Source organism: Neofelis nebulosa, chromosome X (genome assembly GCF_028018385.1).
Source record: "Neofelis nebulosa isolate mNeoNeb1 chromosome X, mNeoNeb1.pri, whole genome shotgun sequence".
NCBI lineage: Eukaryota > Metazoa > Chordata > Mammalia > Carnivora > Felidae > Neofelis > Neofelis nebulosa.
In genome coordinates this window covers 107,432,004-107,447,341 of record NC_080800.1, presented here as the reverse complement: position 1 = coordinate 107,447,341, position 15,338 = coordinate 107,432,004, and the positions used below count along the sequence as shown (strand labels likewise).

Sequence of the window (15,338 nt, the reverse complement as noted above, 5' to 3'; positions counted from 1 at the left end):
CCTCATATGAGTGAAGTCATGATATTTGTCTTTCTCTGACTAATTTCACTTAGCATAATACCGTCTAGTTCCATCCACATAGTTGCAAATGGCAAGATTTCATTCTTTTTGATTGCCGAGTAAGACTCCATTGTATATATATACCACATCTTTTTTATCACAGGCTGTTTTTAATAAAAAGTTAGTAGGTGTTCTTGATAATGGTAGGCTGCCAAAAATGTAAAAATTATTTTAGCTGGAATCAGACTAATTCAGTGGTTTCTCATGCTATCATAAGCTGTTTGGCATTTAGGGGAAAAAAAGCAAAAAGGAATATAATCATTTACATGGAGATAGATGAAAATCATTCCTACCTTTGACCTAGGGAAAAAGAATAATGGAGTGGGTGGTATCTTTCATATTAAAAAAATTAGAAACTAGAGTTTACTCAGACTCAGAATTTTTTGTTTTTGTGGGTATGGTTGTTTAATCAAAGTTCCTCAGTTTCCCAATCCTAGGGAGCTTTTAGAAAACAGTTTTTTTTTTTTTTTGTCATTTGATCTGGGGTGAGGCCTGGGCATGATAGATTTTTTTTTTAACTCTCCAGGTGATTCTAATGTGAGCCAGGATGGAGAATGACAGATATATATTTTCAAATCAATTGAGAATCCTATGTAAGGGAATTTTCTCTGAAAACGTTAAGCTTCATTCTTCTCTTACCACAACAGCTCTTTAGGGCAGTCTAGAAGATAATTTTGTGTGTGTGTGTGTGTGTGTGTGTGTGTGTGCGCGTTTCATAAAAGTTTATGAAACAAAATAATTATAACTTTTTACAGGATTTTACAAAGAATTTATCACAAGTTGAATCGGATGATTCTTCAGATTTACTGTTTGACTTGACCCAGGATACAATTCCACTGTCCCAGGAGGGACCAACAATTTATATAGAAGGTTTGGCTTAGCACATTTTATGAATATAATAAAAAGAAACTTAGTGAATATACATGTGGATTGAATTTCTATTTTGAAACCCATACCTTCATGTTAAGTTTTTCATATACCATAAGATAGAAGCTAATAATCCCTGACTGCCTTTCTTGTGTGATTTCTTGTGTATAAATTTGAATTTAATAGTAGAATATTGTATTTCTTTCTATTAAGTTAGCTAACATGTATTTTTTAGCTCATTCTCACTTGGAACCAGCCATGGCCTGAAAAATCTTAATATAATTTCTGTGAGTCAAGAAAGTCCCCTGATGTCCTAATACTATCATTTTTTAAAAAAAGTATTAATCATTTGGAAGGCCATTAGTATGAGAAAAAGCACATGGTTATAGTTGATTTTTTAAATAGGCTAGTGTCTTTCTTTCCAAATAAATCATGTTGATGTGATAGTTAAATATGATTATAGAGTATTATTATAAAAAGGCAGTCTTTAAAAAAATGGTTATTTGCACATAGTAAGTACCTAGTAAATATCCATTGAAGGAATAATGAAAATTTTCAATTGAAGTATTACAGTTCTTTGTGTACCATAACAAAGTTCTTCATTAACCTGAAATAAATTAGTATGCCATGAATTTTATTTAGTTAAAAATTCCCTTATAATCATAGCAATTGCTATTTGTATATTAGTAAATTTGTTATATTTCACTAAATGGACAGAGGTATGTAAAGATTTTTTTAATATTTAAATTGTTTACTAACAAATTCACGCACATTTACCAAACCAAAATAGAAAAAACATCTATAGTAATATGTGTGCAAAAATATTTTTCCCATTTTGATAATACTTGGTTTATTTACCAATCTAGGGTCACTTATCTAAGTTAGTAAAATAACCAAGAACCAAAATAAATGAGAAGGTAAAATAGTTGTCTGAAGTCTGATTTTATAAAGCACATGGTCTTTATTCATAGAAAATGTCTGAAATCTTGAAGCTTCTAGGGGGTAACAACAGTGACACCTAATGTGAATTGTTGTACTATAGGGAGTGGAACTTTGCCTTGATGGTAAATGGGGTTATAGTTGATTAGCAAAGTATAGGTTTGAGCCTGTATTCTAAAGGTTTTTGTGGCCTTTATCATGTCACATCTTTATGTTTCAGATTTCTCATTTTATTGAAATAGATACTTTTATTTTTGTCAGATAATACATTCATTCTCCAGACCTGAAGTCAGCCATTTGGAGATATAATTTTAATTCTTGCTCTACTTATCTCAGAGCTTTTTTGAGGCTCAAATGAGATAAGTGAGAAATGATAAATGCATTAAAGCTTTAAAGGACTTGACAGTAAACAGTTGTTAGAATGATAATTGCGAATGATAATATGTATTATGTGTTCAGAAGCCTGATTAATGGACTCCTGTCTAGAATAATCATAGAAAGTCCTTGGAGAAGGTTGGATTTGAACTTGATTTTGGAAGAATGAGAATAGGATTTTTATTGGCACTGTTGAAGATGGTGAATGGCACAAGCCAAAGACAGTAGAAATAAACAGGTTAAGGGGTTAGAATTTAAAACTATTGAGCTCAGAGTGATTTTATTTAACTTGGGAATTTACTCATGCTTTAAAAAATTATATATGAAACAGTCTATATTTATTGTACAGCCTGCTAGATAATCAGTTGCCAAAATAACAGCAATCATTGGTTGTTCAAGTAACCTAAGTATCTTAGAAGAATGTTGGTGATTACACAGAAATTGATCCCAAGTGCCTGCAGTATAGCTGTCAGTAAGCATGTGCTTGAAGATGGGAAAAATCATTTCTGTGTTATCTTAAAGAATGAAACACATATTTGACAGTGGAGCCCACTAATACAATACTCTCATTTTCTGTTATTTGTCTGTTCTACTGCTTCTCCTATTACTGTACAGTTGGGAGCATTAAAATAGGATGTGCAGTTTTAGAATCTTTATCACAAAGTACAATTGTGTGTTATTTTCTACAGGACTTTTGCTGGGTCTGGTTATAGCCTAAATAGCCCCACTTCTCTTGAAAATACCCTGAATTACATGATTCTTTAGCCTTTTAAGGTGATGGTTTTCAAACTCAAAACTGTCTTTAGTAATGAAATCTCCTCTCAAACAAAATTTTATGTAAAAGTCTAATTTCTTTAAAAAGGTAAAAGGAGAGTTTTTCTATCTGATTTGCCTACTATATTCCCTAAGACAAAACCATTAACCTCAGGGGAATACAGTTTGAAAGCCATCATACTTTTTTAAGTTTTTCATATGAATGTGTGAGGTATTATCATTCAGGATTAGTTGTTTGTACTTTGTTCATGGGTTTAAATTAGTTGTTTATTCCCTATCAGGTTGTTAATAAGTAGAAAAAGAACTTTTTATGAGTATCTTAAAGGTTTTCTCTAAATTTTTAAAATAAAAGTTGTTTTTGTTTACAAGCCCAAAGGTGTTTAAGCATCTGAAGGTAAATCTGTTTTATGGGAACTGAGCTTAGAATGTTCCCTGTGCTTCAACTTTTTTTTTTTGCTGAGGATTTTTTTGGTCTGCCTTCTTTTATGTTACCTATTTATATATATTTCTTTATGTGGAAGTATTTTTAGAATTTTCTTGCATAAAAAGTTTATTTCATAAATTGTTCAAATGTATGTAGTTCATAATAACTATTTGTACAATTTCTATCTTGATCATATAAGTTTTGATCATTCTGTATTGTCATTTGTATGCTATAATTCATTTATATTATCTTTAATTTAGCTTCAAAGTATTTTTACTTAAATTTAAATGTAAAGCCATTTTAGTAGCATTTGTAAGCAATGGTCTATATTAAAGTATTTACAAATATTTTCCCCACTATTTAAATCATTGTAGGTATAGATGAAACTCTGCCTATAATAAAACGTTCTTCTACTTCTAAAGTAAACAGTGTTAATCCAAAAAAGCCAAAGACCAGTGAAAGTGGTTCTGACATAAGTCCTTGTGCTTCGTTGTCCTTAACTAACTCTCCTTCGGTGGCATCTTCCCATGTTATGATATCAAAAGGTAAATATGAATCTAGCATGTGAAATAGAGATTATATTACTTATACATAAATTTTAGACATTCTAATGAATTTTTAAACTTTTATTACTGGTTGTTTCACGTTTAAAAAAGAATTTGAGTCACGAAAGTCCTTAATCTGTTTTAGGTACAAATACCTCATCACCTCACTATAAAACTGGAGCGCCTTTTCTAAGATCTTGTCCGAGGTGCAATGTAAAGTTTAATCTTTTGGATCCCTTGAAATATCACATGAAGGTAAAATTTTTTCAAAATTTGAATTTTAAAAATACTGGCAAGTTTCTGAAAACATTAAGGATCGGTCCATTGTAAATGCTCGTTTGTCCGGGTATTTAGATAAGGAATCTTCTCATTGATATTTTCATATAACTTAAGTAAAAATTGATATTCATGATCATTGTCTTTATACAAGATTTAAGAATCTTTCCCAATCATGAAATTTTAAATTTAGCTTATGTGTACTATAGTATATGTATATTGTATTTTACAGGGGGCATTAGAGGATACCAAGTAATCCTTCATTAATTTTATTAGATGTGATAATAGCTTTATCAGCCATAAAATTATCAATAAAAATATCCATTTTCTGGAGCTGGATGATGAAGTAAGGTGAAATTGACAGTGTTTGGGAATTGCTTTAAAACTAAGGATGCTAGACCAAAGCTTTAGATGTTGCTTTTTCTAAGAGATGTGATTGTCATTGATCTCTCTCTGAGGCTTTAGAATATATGAATACATTAAACACAGTGTGTAGTACTTTAAGAAATAGAATAGTCCCGAGTGAGGAGGAGATCTTCCCTACCTCTGACCCCTTTATTATTTTTTTAATGTTTATTTTTGAGAGAGAGAGAGAGAGCTGGGGAGGGGCAGAGAGTGAGATAGAGGATCTGAAGCAGGCTCTGCAGTGTCAACGCAGAGCTGGATGTGGGTGGGACTTGAAATCATGAACCGTGAGATCATGACCTGAGCTGAAGTCGGATGCTTAACCGACTGAGCCATCCAGGCACCCCTCTCCAATCTTTTTAAAGTATTATATTTAGAAGACTGTAAAAAGTCCAGTGTTTCTTTTAGCGACAGCCCTCAGAATGTTTGCAGGTATTGGAGCTTTCCCAGGTGAATCATTTATTTCTCAGATCTTAACATTTCTTTCTCTTCATTTCTGGCATTTTTTTTAATTTAAAAGTTTTTTAAGATTTATTTGTTTTTGAGAGAGTGCAAGCGGGAAAGAGACGGGGACAGAAGATCTGAAGTGGGCTCTGTGCTGACAGCAGCGAGCTCAATGCAGGGCTCGAACTCACGAGCTGTGAGATCATGACCTAAGCCAAAGTTGGATGCACAACTGACTGAGCAACCCAGGTGCCCCTCGTTTCTAGCATTTTACCACTTGCAGGACAAATGTCTATGGCAAATCTCATTTGCAAAACCATTTGCCCCTACCCATGAAATGGTTCATGGGTGGAGGAATCCTCTCCTGCTCCTGGATGGCCTCCAATCGAATTGCTTTATTCAATCCCATTGCTTTATTCAATCCCAAATGGTTCCCAGATAAGTTAGTCCAATGCACCACAGCTACCAAGTCACGCAGGGGCTGCAGCCTTTGATAAGGCCCGCCAGGCCCTGGGCCGAGGCACCCTTAGCCAGCACTCACACATGGTGCTTGAATCTCTGGGCATACTATATTTTAACTTCTAATGAAAATAATGTATTGATCAGAATATTTTATTGACTAGGTCATGCCATTCTTCAAACCTCTTGTAAAGCAGACATTTTGTTAGGTGCTTAATCTTTCATGGCACTTAAAAATTCTTTTCTTTAACGTTATTTTTTTTGTCTGGTGATATACGTGTGTCACGTTACTCAATGAAAATCTTAGTCTTGGCATTTTAGTGTTTATTCATCAGGCAGAAACTAATGGTAGAACATTTCATAAGTAATGCATGTTACTAGTTGTTACAGGTTAATTCTAGCTTTATGTTGGTGTAGGAAGCTCTTGAAATTAGGTTTTAGATATTTCTTTTTAAAAAAAATGTTCATTTATTTTGAGAGGGAGAAAGAGAGAGTGGAGGAGGGGCAGAGAGACGGGGTAGGGGTGGGGAGAAAGAATCCCAAGTAGGCTCTATGCCCAATGTGAAGCCCGTCCCAGGGCTTAATCTCATGACCATGAGACCATGACCTGAGCTGAAATCAAGAGTCAGATGCTTAACCGACTGAGCCACCTATATTGCAGTGTTCTGTGTTGTCTGTGGAAAGATAGTCTGTAGTCTTGTATGCCCAATATAAATGGCAGGCAGGGGGAAAAGAGGCAAGAAAAAAGGCCATGTAGATTATATTTAGGAAAGACGGGATGAGAAGAGTGCAAGGCAAAGAAGCAACTTAGGAAAAGTTCTTGCTGATTCAAAGACTGGCAAATTTTTCACTGAAATTCAACATTTTATAAAAAATGTAGAAAGAAGTGTCCTAAAATTCCAAGTACAATCTTTTTTTTAAATTTTTTAACGTTTATTTATTTTTGAGAGACAGAGAGTAGGGGAGGGGCAGAGAGAGAGGGAGACACAGAATCTGAAACAGGTTCTAGGCTCTGAGCTGTCAGCAGAGCCCAGTGCAGGGCTTGAACTCATGAACCATGAGTCATGACCTGAGCCGAAGTCAGATGCTCAACCTACTGAGCCACCCAGGTGCCACTCCAAGTGCAATCTTTATTCTTGGGCAAAACTGTATTTGAATATTGAATATTTGAATATTGGAAATATGGTTATTTCCACCTCCCTGAGTGTGATTCCTGTTAACTGAACTTTGGGTTTTGGTTTTATATAAGAATTAGCTTTTACCAGCATTTTCAGTTTTCCTATGTAATATAGAGATATACTTGATGTTTCTACGTTTTACATTATAGATGGAAAGTGAAAAAAAGGGCTGACTTTTTTAGTTATCCTTGGTTTATTTAATTGGGGGTGGGTGGGTAATATAGTCACATGATTCAAAAAGTGTAAGAAGGTAGATATTCATCATCCCTTACCATCAAGGAAATGCAAATTAGAACTAGAGTGAGATATAACCTCACACCTGCCAGAATGGCTAAAGTCAGCAACAGGTGTTGGCAAGGATGTGGAGAAAAGGGAACTCTCTTGCACTGTTGGTAGGAATGAAAACTGATGCAGCCTCTGTGGTAAATAGTATGGAGGTTCCTCAGAAAGTTAAAAATAGAACTACCCTATGATCCAGCAATCACACTACTGGGTATTTACCCAAAGAATACAAAAATACTAATTCAGAGAGGCACATGCACCTCTATGTTTATAACAGTATTATTTACAGTAGCCAAGATATGGAAGCAGCCCAAGTGTCTATTAATAGATGAATGGGTAAAGAAGATGTGGTATATATACGCAATGGAATATTATTCAGTCATAAAAAATTAAATCTTGCCATTTGCAGTGACATGGATGGAGCCAGAGAGTATAATGCTAAGCAAAATAAGTCAGAGAAAGACAAATTCCATATAGTTTCACTTATATGTGGTATTTAAAAAACAAAACAAATGAGCAAAGGGAAAAAAAGAGAGAGGCAAACCAAGAAACAGACTCTTAATTATAGAGAACAAACTGATACCTACCAGAGGTGAGGATGGGTGAAATAGGTGATGGAGATTAAGGAATGCACTTGTTCTGAGGAGTACCAGGTGTTGTATGTAAGTGTTGAATCACTGTATTTTACCCTGAAACTAATATAACACTGTATGTTAACTAACTTGGATTAAAATAAAAACTTAAATAAAAAAGAATGTATACAGTGAAGAATCCCATCCTGTCTCCTGTTTGCCTGGTTCCCAGTATGAGTTGCAAACGAAATAATTTTTTTAATGTTTTGTTTACTTTTGAGGGGTGGGAGGAGCAGAGAGAGAGAGAGAGAGAGAGAGAGGGAGGGAGGGAGGGAGGGAGGGAGACCAACAATCCGAAGCAGATCTGAGCTGAGAGCCCGGAGTCCCATGAGGAGCTCAAACTCAGAACCTTGAGATTATGACCTGAGCCCAAGTTGGACGCTTAACCAACTGAGCCACCCAGGAGCCCCAAAATATTTTTTTATTAATTTTTTTATATACTCTTTGACATTCTTTCTGAATGTATAGGCACACGTGAATGTTCTTATTTTTCATATATTTTATACACAAATCATAGCATATTACATATATTTCTTCACTTGAAGAAAGTGGCACACATGTTCTCTAAAATGTAGCTTTTATTCATTGTAGTATTGTTTGTGATTAAAACTATGTGAGGGTTTTACATTTTAGCTTTACATTTTTATATTTCAGTTAAATTTTTATAATATTACAATAAGGATTTCCATTTTGAAAAAAATGTGAATTTTAGATTATTTGTGGATAATCTTTTGCTGTTATTATACATATGTAGATTGGAATACCACAAAGATAATATTTTCTTCCAAAGGAAGTATTTTAGAGTGTAAATGAAACATCCTATTTATCTAAGGCACATTACTAAGCTTTAAAGTATTATTTCATTTAATCCATAGAAAATTCTTCAGGCTCGATCTTTTTCTCCTTGTTTTATAGCCAATTAATTGGTATAGCTGGGATTCAAACCTCAGTCTCTTTGATGGCAAAGTCCAGGTTCCCACACTTTTCTCTCTGTTTTGAAAATTGTATGGGCTCTTTTCTTGGATGTTACATAGAAACTTGAAAATAAGGGTTGTTATTTTTTTTTAAGAGTATGGAATTTGATAGTTATCAGTCAGTTCTAACATACAAATATGTTATTTAGGTTCCTGTATCTTCATTTATATTCATCTACCTGCTCTGTCATTTTTTTAAGTTTCAAATTAACACTATTTTCTTTGATGTCTTCCAATTCTGTTTTATGGCTGCTGCTATTTAGGATATAGATGGATCTATCTCTTTTAACTTCATTGTGAATGTATCCTATATCATTTTTATAAAGTGTTCCCTTTTTGGCCTGGATTCTATTTTGTTTGACATTTATATTCTTTATCTTTTTATTTTCACCCCTTCCAAATCACTTTGTTTTTGGTACGTTTCTTGCTTCCACAGAGTTGTTTTTTCTTTTGTGATCCTGTGTGAAATTTCTTTTTTCAGTAGTTGAATTAAACCCACCCATTTGTATTGACAGGATAGATTTAATTGATCTGGTAGGTTTAATTGGTCTTGATTCTGTCACAATTTTTTTGTTGTGTTTTATTTTTCTAAGCTTTTCATTTTGTGGTTGCATTGTGAGTATGTAGTTTGAGTTTTTAGAAAAGTTTATATTTTTGATCTCTAGTTATTCTTAAAGAATTCTTCTAGAGAAACTCCACAACTGCAAATTGTGTATAATAAATGAATTAGTTTTATCTAATTGAAAATTAAAAGTTTATGTATGTAAGTATTCCACATTAGGGTCAGTTTATATGAGGTCTTGGGTTGTTTTTTTTTAAGTTTATTTATTTATTTTGAGGGACGCCTGGGTGGCTCAGTTGGTTGAGTGTCCAACTTCTGCTCAGGTCATGATCTTACAGTTTGTAAGTTCCAGCCCCACATCAGGCTCCGTGCTGACAGCTCAGAGCCCGGAGCCTGCTTCAGATTCTGTGTCTCCCTCTCTCTCTGCCCCTCCCCCGCTCACACTCTCTTTCTCTCAAAAATAAATTAAACATTAAAAATTTTTTTTAACTTATTTTTGAGAGAGAGAGAGACAGAGAGAGAAAGAGCATGCACACTAGTAGGGGAGGGGCAGAGAGAGAATCCCAAGCAGACAGTGTGGAGCCCGTTGTGGAGCTCAAACCCACAAACTGTGAGATCATGACCTGACTCGAAATCAAGGGTCAGACACTTAACCCACTGAGCCACCCAGGCACTTCTAAGCTATATCATGACAAATATGAAATGAATGACTTTAGGCCAAGGATCAAATTATTATTAAATATTTATATCTGAAAATTTTACTTACAAGGAAAATGGTATTAGATATATAGCTATCCCTGGTCTTAAGGTTTTTAATTTGTTTTTGAAATTATTAAGATATGAGTGTTTATTGTTTGAATTTTTTAGATTATATGAAGAAAGAAGCAAACATTTTGGTGACTCTCTCTCCAGATATATTGCCAAGCATATTTTTAGCTAAGCTGGCCCTAGTTATAAACACAGAATCATTTTATGGCACCTCACTTTTTAGAGAGATGTAAATAAAACATACATATATTTTTTTCTCTTTCAGCGTTGTTGTCCAGACATGGTGAATAAATTCTTGGAAATGATTAAAGCAGAACTTATAAATACTGAAAATAAAAATAAGACTGGTGCAGAAAAAGGAAAATTAATTATGTTAGTTAGTGACTTTTACTATGGAAGACACGAGGGAGCTGTCGATGATGAACAGAAGACTTACACAACTTTTAAATGCTTCAGTTGCTTGAAAGTTCTTAAAAATAATATTAGGTATGTAAATATTTGTTACTGTTTCTGTTTGAAAATTGGTATGCTACTGATGTAAATATCGTATCTTTATTTTCCTGTGCTATCCTAGATAAGCAATTTTAACACTTTCTACTAAGAATAAAGGCAGATTATTGTGTCGAAAATCTTTTGTTTTTTATTGTATTTTAGGTGTTTGACACTTAGATCCACTTTGTTGTATTTTTTTAATAAAGCTTAAGAAAGGAAAAAATTTGTTTTAGCTTAGAGAAAAATCACATTTGTCTGTATTTATCATTGAACTAGGAATTTTCAATGAGATATTTTTATTATTTAGCTACTTTTGAATCTACTTTTCCTATCACAAGAACTACTTCATCCAGTTTGACCTCCTCCATATTAGTCTTATTTAATGCTCTAGTTTTCAATTCATATGTATCATTTTTACCACATTTACCTTGCAGAGAAAGTGATATTTTAAAAATATTTTTTTAATTTTTTTTTATTTTTGAGAGAGAGAGTGCACAAGAGGGGAAGGTGCAGAGAGAGGGGGGGACAGAGGTTCCAAAATGGGCTCCACACTGACAGCAGAGAGCCCGATGCAAGCCCAAACTCACGATCTGTGAGACCATGACCTGAGCTGAAGTCAGACACTCAACCGCCCCTAGAAAGTGATATTTTTTGATGATCTTCTTTTTTTTTTTTTATTTAAAAAAAATTTTTTTTAACGTTTATTTATTTTTGAGACAGAGAGAGACAGAGCATGAACAGGGGAGGGTCAGAGAGAGGGAGACACAGAATCTGAAACAGGCTCCAGGCTCTGAGCTGTCAGCACAGAGCCCACACGGACCTCGAAATCATGACCTGAGCCGAAGTCGGCCGCTTAACCGGCTGAGCCACTCAGGCGCTCCTGATGATCTTCTTTAGAGAAGTTCCAGTTTATGAAACTTGTCTGCTTTTATTTTATAATTTAACATATTTTAAAAGTAGAGATATAATTCTCGATTTTGAAGATTTATACGTGTATGGTTTAAATTTTAGGAACTTACACTTTGCAGTCTTTGAGTAATATGGCATATTACTGTCATCCTAAGTAAGATAGTAATGAACAAAGTAACAAGCAAGACACTGACTGGTATTTTTCATTGGGTATGTAGTCTGACATTGTTTTTTTCAACATTTTATTATAAAACTTTTCAAATACTCAGCAAAGTTGAAAGTATTTTACAGTGAACATCTGTATACTTACCACCTTGATTCTACCATTAGCATTTTACCTCACTTGTGTTGCCATGTACCTATTCATCCATAGGCTCCATTTGATGTTTGTTTTTTTTTGTTTTTTTTTTGTTTTTTTTTTGTTTTTTACTTTTCAGAGTAAATTGCAGGCATCAGTGCACTTCCTTTAGATGTGATACTGATATGTATATATGTGTATATTGTCACACACACACGTATTTGTAAACTTTTAAAAATATTTACCCTTGATAGCTATGCTTTGTAATTAGCATTCTTAAGTATCCTGCAGGTCATTTCTAAGCCTAGTATTTATTTTATTTTCTGATGAACTCTTGGGTCCAAAATGAAGTACCTGGAAAATCCCTGAAATGCACTATAATATAAACCTAAAACAATTATGAATGCTACATTTGTGGCAGTGCTTTCTATTCAAAGACCTTTCACATATATGATTCATATGAGTTTTTACATTTCTTTACCTCCTTTTATTAAGCCCTAACAGCCATCAATAGCTAATGGCCAGTAGCTTAACAGAAGAGAATTGTGCTTTGAGATGTAACACTGAAACAATGTTATGATGAGAATTCTGTGACTTCCTTCCATATCTTTACCATTTTTACAATAAAATACATCAGAAAATAATAGTAAATTTGGTCAAATGCATAGGAAAGCGGTTCACTGTTTAAGTATTTAACTTATTATAGTTAAATGTTAGGCATGTGATACTGGAAGTTCTTTCAGCAATAGCCTTTTGGTTTTTCCTTTAAGATTGGCCTGTTTAATATTAAACATGAAATTTCCTTTTTTGTTTCATTTCAAAAGACTGGTTATAGATTTCTAGATTATCAGAATATCTAGAAATTTTAAGCTAACCATATTTTATAACACTTAGAAATCTTGTAAGATTTTTGTCATATTGTTTAGTAAATAAAACCTGAACAGTTAACCAAAGATGTTGTAGATGTGAAATAACATTTTACCTTAACAGTAAATCTAGGATGGCAAATTGATGGTCTTAGAGGGTGATAGAAGTGAATAGGTCAAGATTTCTACTCTCTGCCCTGTCAAGATATTGTAGGATTTTTTTTCTACATTAAGTGTTACCAAAACCAGTTAGGGCTATTTTATTCTGAGAATGGCTTTGTGAGGTGGTTACTTTTTTCCACATCTCCATCTCCTGGCTTGAGAAATGTGCACTGCAGATGGGGGCAGTGGAATAATTGAGAGATAGCTAGTTAATAGATCACTTTATGCAGGTAGATTGTATTACTTAAAAGTTATAAGCTGAAAGTTTAATGGCTCATGACCTTTATATGTAAATATTTAGGCAAAACTTGGATTTTTAAAAATAGATTTTAATAAAGATGATGTTAAAATTAAAGAAGGGGGAAGGGGGGCTGCTGGCTGGCTCAGTTGCCAGAGTATGTGATTCTTGATCTCAGGGTCGTGAGTTCAAGCCTCACATTGGGCATAGAGCCTACTTAAAAAAAGGAGGAAAAAATATGTCAAGGTGTACTGTAAGCAGGACGTGTCAAAAGATAAATGTTAAAACCTCCAGGGGCGCCTGGGTGGCGCAGTCGGTTAAGCGTCCGACTTCAGCCAGGTCACGATCTCGCGGTCCGGTCCGTGAGTTCGAGCCCCGCGTCAGGCTCTGGGCTGATGGCTCGGAGCCTGGAGCCTGTTTCCGATTCTGTGTCTCCCTCTCTCTCTGCCCCTCCCCTGTTCATGCTCTGTCTCTCTCTGTCCCAAAAATAAATAAAAAAAAAAAATGTTAAAACCTCCATATTATGATTGCTATCTAGGCTGATGACATCATCACTTCAAGATTGTATCCTTTGGGGACTCATAATGGGTAACTGTTAATATTTGTCTCTGTATTAAAATTGTTAACGTGATTGAATAGCTTTACTTTGAAATTCAGTAAAAAGTTTCAGTGAGCCTTCTGAAATAGATCTGCCTTTTTATTTTATTTTTTTTTCAACGTTTATTTTATTTTTTGGGACAGAGAGAGACAGAGCATGAACGGGGGAGGGACAGAGAGAGAGGGAGACACAGAATCGGAAACAGGCTCCAGGCTCTGAGCCATCAGCCCAGAGCCTGACGCGGGGCTCGAACTCACAGACCGTGAGATCGTGACCTGGCTGAAGTCGGACGCTCAACCGACTGCGCCACCCAGGCGCCCCAGATCTGCCTTTTTATATTGTACTCTCTGCCATCGAAGGTCATAGTTTCCTTCTCATAAGAAACCTATTAGGGAACCTGACGTAGCAGAATGTAAAAAATGAACTGCGCTACAGGGGGCATGGCCTGCGGGTCAAAATGAAGTGTTTGTGCTAATAGTAAACCACTATCATGAAATAAAACAAGATGTTCTTGTAATTACGAAAAGCTCTTGTAATTATAGGTATTAAAATTGCTACTACATGGCATTTACAAACCAAAACACAAATAAAAATACTAATTTGTCTTTTAAGCAGCTGAAACCTATTGTATGTCTTTAAGACCTTTAAAAGACTTCTCTCTGGCTCCGTAGCCGCTTTTGGTGATAGGGTTTTCTCTCTTTATGTATTTAATGTATTTAAAATGGAAATAGTATTTCATGTATGGAAAAGAAGCCTGTTGTTTTTCTTTGCAAACTTTTAAAAATCTGAATGAACGATGAAGGCTTGTAGCAAAGTAGTGGTATTTCATATGAACTACATTAATGGATGATTCTCAAAGATGCAGAGAGAAATGTTTACTGGGCCACCTAATGAAAGTGATTATTTAAAGTGCACACTTTTCTAGAAGACTTTAAGGCTTTGCAGATACTACTTTGAGTAATATAACTATATTTTTAACATTTAAGTTCAAATACTTATCTGTGAGTTTTTTCCTTGGTTATAAATCTGAATATTTGCATCTATTGACAATCATTTATAGGTTTATGAACCACATGAAACACCATCTGGAACTTGAGAAGCAGAACAGCGAGAGCTGGGAAAACCATACTACCTGCCAGCACTGCTACCGTCAGTATCCCACACCGTTCCAGTTGCAGTGTCACATCGAGAGCACACACACTCCGCATGAGTTTTCTAGTAAGTCACCATTTTGCTGAAGTCGTGAACATCCATGACTTTGGTTATCTAAGCTCTGAGGACTCCTTACGATTTCTGATGAGAAACGTAAGAAAAAGAAATAGACTTTGGATTGTGGGCACAGTTGAAAATCAAGTTTTAACGTGTATAAACTCTTTGCTAGAATTGCTTTCTAAAACTGAAGTCTTGTAAATAGAAACTTCCTTTGCATAATTCGTGCATCGTACATAGGGGGCTAATGTTAGAAAATTCGGATGCCCCAGTTTGCAATTATGGAATCAATGGCCTTGATTTACACCCTAATAAGAAAAGTAACTGCAATGATAGTTAAAAATCATGGAGTCTGGAGTTAGCTAGGATTTAAATTCCAGTTCTGCATCTTAATATAGCTGTTAAGACCTCCGGCAAGTTACTTAATCTTTCTGTGCCTCAGGTCCCTCATCTGGAAAATGGGGATAAAAATCGCAGTACCTCTCTCAGTGACGGCATATAAGTAAAGTCCATAGAACAGTGTTACAGAGTTAACAACTCTAGAACCGTTGGAACCACCATCACTATTACTATTACTGTTATTATTGCCATTCTTATGGGTA

General features: G+C 34.7%; 1 protein-coding gene across 6 annotated transcripts in view; it reads left to right on the top strand.

Moving 5' to 3' along the window:
* The window catches only part of ZNF280C (zinc finger protein 280C), an 88,936-nt gene that overhangs the window by 21,974 nt on the left and 51,624 nt on the right, over positions 1 to 15,338 (top strand). For all 6 annotated transcript variants that reach the window (XR_009257348.1, XR_009257350.1, XR_009257349.1 and 3 more), the window contains exons 7-11: positions 816 to 930; positions 3,814 to 3,984; positions 4,130 to 4,239; positions 10,230 to 10,450; positions 14,588 to 14,745. Coding sequence is in view for 1 of the 6 variants with exons in the window: in XM_058714785.1 (XP_058570768.1) it covers positions 816 to 930; positions 3,814 to 3,984; positions 4,130 to 4,239; positions 10,230 to 10,450; positions 14,588 to 14,745 (775 nt within the window). In the remaining 5 variants the exon portion in view is untranslated. The remainder of the gene's footprint in view (positions 1 to 815; positions 931 to 3,813; positions 3,985 to 4,129; positions 4,240 to 10,229; positions 10,451 to 14,587; positions 14,746 to 15,338) is intronic.